Below are 6,680 nucleotides of genomic sequence, written 5' to 3'. Positions count from 1 at the left end.
AATGTAAGCTCAATAGTAAGAATGTAATTCACAAGCATAGAATAAGATGACATATCAACACATATACAATTCAACCATAAGAGTGAAGGGATTAGAAAATTCAAACTCCCGTAGACGACTCTTCCACAGATACGGTTGAAATGGGTTGACTCTCATTCATCGCTTGAGTTTTGTAGTCTCTCCGCCTAGTCTCTCTCATGTTCATTCTCCGTTAGGCGCATCTCTCACAATTATCTCCTCATACGTGAGCTCCTCAAATGGCTCATAGTAGGGCTTAAGTCGATGTTCATTCACTTTGAATGCCTTCCATGCTGTATCACTTTGAATCTCAACTGCACCATGAGCAAACACGTTAGTAACAACAAATTGGCCAACCCAACGCGAATGAAGTTTCCCTGGAAACAACATAAGCCTCGAATGGAATAACAGAACTTTCTGGCCCACTTGAAACTTCTTTCCTTTAATCATTTTTTCATGGTAAACACGGGTTTTCTCCTTGTAAATCCACGAATTATCGTAAGCCTCATTCCTAATCTCCTCAAGCTCATTGAGCTGCAACTTTCGATGTAGACCTGCTTCAGCCAAGCGCATGTTGAACTTCTTCACCGCCCACCATGCTCTGTTCTCTAACTCCACTGGAAGGTGACATGCATTCCCATACACCAATCTGAATGGTGACATCCCAATAGGCGTCTTGTATGTGGTCTTGTAGGCCCATAATGCATCATCCAACCGATCACTCCAATCCTTCCTTGTTGGACCTACAGTTTTCTCTAAAATTCCCTTGATTTCTCTGTAGGATACTTCTGCCATGCCACTTGTCTGAGGATGATATGGTGTCGAAACTTTGTGGGTTACTCCATACTTCTTGAGGAATGCCTCAATTGTCCGATTGCAGAAATAATAACCTCCATCACTTATCAAAACATGTGGTACTCCAAACCTGCAAAATATGTTAGTTCTCAATAAACCTGCAACCACATTTGAATCATTAGTCCTGGTGGCATTTGCCTCCACCCACTTCGACACATAATCAACAACCAATAAGATATACAAGAATCCTCTAGATGAAGGAAATTGACCCATGAAATCTATACCCCACACATCAAAAATTTCGACAGTAATAATAGGAGTAAGGGGCATTTGATCTCTTGGACCAATCTTACATGTCCGTTGACACCTATCACAAGAAACACAAAACATGGATGCATCCTTTAAAATAGTAGGCCAATAAAATCCACATTTCAACACCTTCAAAGCTGTTCTACGAAGCCCAAAATGACCTCCACATGCCTCATTATGACAGAAGTTAAGAATTGACCTATGATCATTTTTTGGGACACATCTCCTAATGATTTGATCACTACATTGTTTCCATAAATACGGTTCATCCCACATATAATGTCTAGTCATTTCTTCAATTTAGCCTTATTAGCATGCGAAAGTGTATTAGGAAAAGTCTTAGTAACTAAATAATTGACAATGTCTGCATACCAAGGCACACTTACCTCCATCCTAAAGAGCTACTCATCTGGGAAAGTCTCACGTAGTGGCTCTCTTTCCTCATCTCACACGATCCTACTCAAATGATCAGCCACCACATTCTCACATCCCTTCTTATCTCGAATCTCAAGGTCAAATTCTTGAATCAACAATATCCACTGGATCAACCTGGGCTTAGCATCTTTTTTAGTCATCAAATATTTTAAGGCTGCATGGTCAGAATACACAATAACTTTAGAATGCAAAAGATATGATCGAAATTTTTCTAAAGCAAAGATTACAGCCAAAAGCTCTTTTATGTAGTCGAATAATTTATATGGGCCTCATTAAGAGTCCTAGACGCATAGTAAATCACTACAGGCTTCTTTTCTCTTCTTTGGCCCAAACTGCCCCAATTGCATAGTCGGAAGCATCGCACATTAATTCGAAGGGCAGGTTCCAATCCGGAGGACAAATGATGGGTGCACTAGTCAACAACTCTTTCAATTTCACAAACGCTTTCTCACGTGCATCATCCCATATGAACGGCACACCTTCTGGAATAGGGTACACATAGGTCTCGCCACCATGGAAAAATCCTTGAGGAATCTCCTATAAAATCCTGCATGACCAAGGAAAGAACGAACCTCTCTCACAGTTGTGGGAGAGGGTAAGTAATGCACAATATCAACCTTAGCCTTGTCTACCTCAATACCCTTAGCATATATAATATGTCCCAAAACTATCCCTTGATTCACCATGAAATGACATTTTTCCCAATTAAGCACAAGGTTAGTTTCTACACACTTTCTCAAGATTAACTCTAAATTCTCTAAACAAGCATCAAAGTCTTTTCCGTAAACACTAAAATCATCCATAAAGACCTCAATGATATTTTCGATAAAGTCAAAGAAAATAGCAAGCATACATCGTTGAAATGTACCTGGCGCGTTGCATAACCCAAAAGGCATGCGTTGATAGGCAAAAGTGCCAAATGGACATGTAAATGTCGTTTTCTCCTGATCCTCCAGATGAATGCATATCTGGTTGTACCCACTGTACCCATCTAGAAAATAATAGAACTCGTGTCTAGCTAATCTCTCCAACATCTAGTCCATGAAAGGCAAAGGCATGTGATCCTTACGTGTCGTAGCATTAAACTTCCTATAATCAATGCACATCCTATGACCAGTCACCAACCTCTGGGGTACCAACTCATTCGCCTCATTTTTCACAATAGTCACCCCACTCTTCTTAGGTACAATTTGCACTGGTGAAATCCACCGACTGTCCGAGATAGGATAGATCACTCCACATTCAAGTATCTTGATCGCCTCATCTTTCACGATTTTCATCATTGGTGGGTGAAATCTTCTCTGAGTATCACGTGTAGGCTTGGCGCCATCCATCATTCATGGACGTTGATAAGATCCTTCCGAGGAGAGAGGGGGCGATTCAGGTGAGATCCAATGCGTGTGGAATGAACCAAATCCTCATTGAATCTTATTTTTCGTTCAACAGGCACGCGCTCAGAGCCCAAGGCTTGAACTTTTTTTTTTTTACTTTTTTTTATTGAAATTCCTGGGGAGTTATACATTTGTGTATTGATGAAAACTCCGTGGATCTAGAAATTCATTTCGGAAAAGTATCATATGAACACAAGTTGTAGGGCTGATCCCTTGATATCCGCCAAAGTCCATCCAATAGCGGTCTTGTTACTCTTAAGCACATCAATCAATCTAGCTTATTGCTGCTTACTCAGTGTTGATGACACAATAACTGGTAGAGTGTCATCCTTTCCAAGGTACACATACTTCAAATGATCTTGAAGCTCCATCAAATCTAACTTTGGGGTCTGTACCACGGATGGTAACAATTTATTAGTGGAAATGAGAATTGACAAGAGAAAGGGATACCTTTTGTATGGTTGAGCTTCAAGCTCATTCACTATTTCAAAAAATTTGGGCTCAAAATCAACCCACTCCTCTCTTGGGACACGGTCCCCATGCTTGTCAAATCCGGCCCCTTGCTCCATAGCTAATTTTTATGCTTGCAACGTCTCTGACATAACCTGTGCAATAGAATCATCCACATAAAAGCATGAGTTAAGGTCAGAAACTGGGTACTTCATTGCCTCAAAAATGTTGAAGCTGATAACATCTCCATCAAACTCCATCGTCAAACTCCCATTTACAACATCGATGCATGTCCTTGCAGTCCTCATGAACCTCCATTTCTAGCACATAAAAATCTGCAGGAAAAATCAAGTGACTGACCTGCAAAAGGACATCCTCAACATACCCCTTAGGGAACTTGTTAGATCGATCTGCTAATTGGATAATCACATTTACATTCTTCAAATGTCCTAATCCTAGTGATTGATAAACATTATATGGCATGAAATTTATCGAAGCACCTAGATCAAGCATAACATTATCAAATAATGTGTTACCAATTTTACATGAGACAGAGAAACTTCCCGGATCCTTAATCTTAAGAGGTAGATTCCTTTGGAGGACAGCTGAAACTGTCTCATTCATCTTCACTACCTTCTCTTCCCTAATTTGTCTTCTTGAAGTGCAAAGCTCTTTAAGAAATTTCACATACTTTGGGATCTGCTTGATATACTCCAACAATGGAAAGTTAACTTGCACCTTCCTAAAGACCTCCAACACCTCCTCATCAGATTTATGCTTCTTGCTCTTTGCAAACCTATAAAGGAAAGGTATATACGAAATGTGATTAGTTTTAACTAATTCTTTTGAGTTAGAATTTGTACCTTTGTGTGCTTCATAAATCGGCACACTCTCCTTCTTGGAGGTAGCTGGATCTTTCTCCAAGTCATTCATCATAGTCATCTCGTCACCCTCTTCAAGAACATGGGCCATTTGGACCTTCCTAGCAACACTAGGCCGCTCTTTTAGCTCGAGCCCACTCCTTGTCATGATAGCTTGGGCTTGCTCACTCTTTGGGTTAGGTATGACACAACTTGGCAACTCCCATTGCTCAGAAAAACGGCTCATGAAGTCTACTACCTGGCCCATATGCGTTTATAGCTCTGCAATGTCCTTGCTATTCGCTTATTGACCCACCACCAAAGTTTGAGTCACGGTATTCAATTGACTTTGTCCAGCAGCTAAAGATTTCAACATTTCATCATAATTAGGAGTACTAGCCACGTTGGGAGGTGGAACATTGAGTAGTGGAGCTTGTGTCTAAACAAATCAGCCGAACGAGGCCCAAATTGCATAGCATTCTGATGTGGCCTTAGTACATTCTCATTATTGGACCACCGAAAGTTTGGATGGTCACGTAGGCCAGGGTTGTAGGTATTCGAAAATGGATTGTACCTTTGACCTCCTTGATAACCAAGGGCATTGACTTCCTCATACCATCTTGAGCTCCTCCATACAGATTCCACAAACTTGAGCTCCACTAGTCTTCATGAAATGACTCATCATCTTAGACAACTTATCAACTTTGTCCTCTAGAGTAGAGCTTGAACTCGAGTTGGTCTCATGTACCTGCCGTGTGGAACTAGTAGATGTTCCAAATTGTTGGTTGTTCATAGCTATCTTCTCTAAAAGATCACTTGCTATTACATTGCTCTTGTCCAAAAACGATCCACCAACAGCTGAATCAAGGAACTCTCTTTCCATTTGTAGCAATCCTTCATAGAAATACTGAAGCAACATACCATCTCTAATCCCATGGGCTGGGCATGATGCTACAAGAGATTTGAGCTTCTCATAATAGTTAAAAAATGACTCATCCGACCTTTGCTTGATACCAGTTATCTGCTTCCTTATGTGAGTCACCCTTGAAGATGGAAGGTATTTTGACAGAAACTCGTTTACCATTGTTGTCTATGAAGTAATCCTACCAGCAGGTACCTCAAATAACCACTTTTGAGCTTGATCTTCTAATGAATATGGAAACGCCCTCATCTTCAATATCTGAATATTAGCTACTCTGGGGCACATGGTCTCACAATTGAACTGAAATAATGTAAGATGCTGATTGGGGTCATCTCCTGAGAGTCCATGGAACTTAGGCAAATGATGCAGGAACCCACTCTTCAACTCAAAATCACTCGTCTTGCCCTCCTCTGGAACAGGGTACGCTATGTTAGAGGATGATGTCCCCCCAACTGCTCCTTCTACTTGGCCATTCTACTCTCTGATCGATGCCATTTCTGGATTTGGAACTAGGTTTTCCTCTGTTCGGCTCTGAAATGTGGGCACTGGATCAGGTAAATCGAAATTCAATTGTCCCAAAGGACACACACTTGTCAACAATTCTAACTCTGAATCCTTAAAGAACAATGGATTGAGCCCACTGCAACTTGATGAACCTGGAAATGGCGAAATGAACCCAAAGTCTCTCTCTTCGTGAAATAAATATGACTCAATGGAAACGTTATCAAACTGAGCTTGAGGCTGAATTCTTTTCAGGCGTGCACTAAACTCTTCGGACCAACCACTAATCTTGGACATTCATGAGCCTGAAAAGAACAATTATTAGTAACTTTATAAAATATGAAATACAAGTATAAGTAAATACAAACTTATCTTTCTTTCACTTATTTTTTTTTAAATTTTTTTTTGTTACGAAATCTACAAGTGTAAAGTATTACTAAGTCTAATTGATTTGATTCACACACAATCCTAATATTTAAGGTACGTGGAGCAGAGGAGCTAATTGTGCAATGGACTAAAACAGCCTCATGTAAGGGTCTTGCTTTATCTGATATACCTTAAAAGTTAGAATATTATTTTCTTTTGAAACTATATACATCTATTTATACAAAGTTATTTTATAAGTTATAAAGCAAGGTGGACCTGCGGCCTAAGTACGCCGTCTAGACACAAACTCATTTCGTTGTTTCAGAAGGCTGGATAGCTAGAATCAGAGATAGTCACAAGGCATGACTCATTTATTAGACAGCACGGGGGCCACATCCTCGAAATGATGTTTTCAGAGATGTATGTCAGTCTATGGGCCTCTGAGATCTAATTTTGTAAACTTTGAACCAAGGTAATGAAAATAGCATGCCCCTTACTCAGCTCAGAATAACTTTGTGTGTTAGACTGACCACAAAATGTTAATAAAAGCCGTCTTCAACCCCAAGTGACCTTAGCAAAGTACAAATGGAGGGTTAAGGCCAATATTAACAAAATAGACTATCTATTCCGTTC

The 6,680-nt window shown here is 40.1% G+C and overlaps 1 protein-coding gene across 1 annotated transcript; it reads right to left on the bottom strand.

Moving 5' to 3' along the window:
- Positions 1 to 201: 201 nt before the first annotated feature.
- On the bottom strand, positions 202 to 591 carry LOC126796861 (uncharacterized). The gene has a single exon (XM_050523579.1). It carries the CDS (start codon positions 589 to 591, stop codon positions 202 to 204), a length of 390 nt encoding a protein of 129 aa, XP_050379536.1.
- Positions 592 to 6,680: the final 6,089 nt, after the last annotated feature.

This window comes from Argentina anserina, chromosome 6, assembly GCF_933775445.1.
Source record: "Argentina anserina chromosome 6, drPotAnse1.1, whole genome shotgun sequence".
In the NCBI taxonomy this organism is placed as follows: Eukaryota; Viridiplantae; Streptophyta; class Magnoliopsida; order Rosales; family Rosaceae; genus Argentina; species Argentina anserina.
The sequence above is the reverse complement of the archived record's forward strand: the minus strand, read 5'-3'. Positions and strand labels throughout refer to the sequence as shown.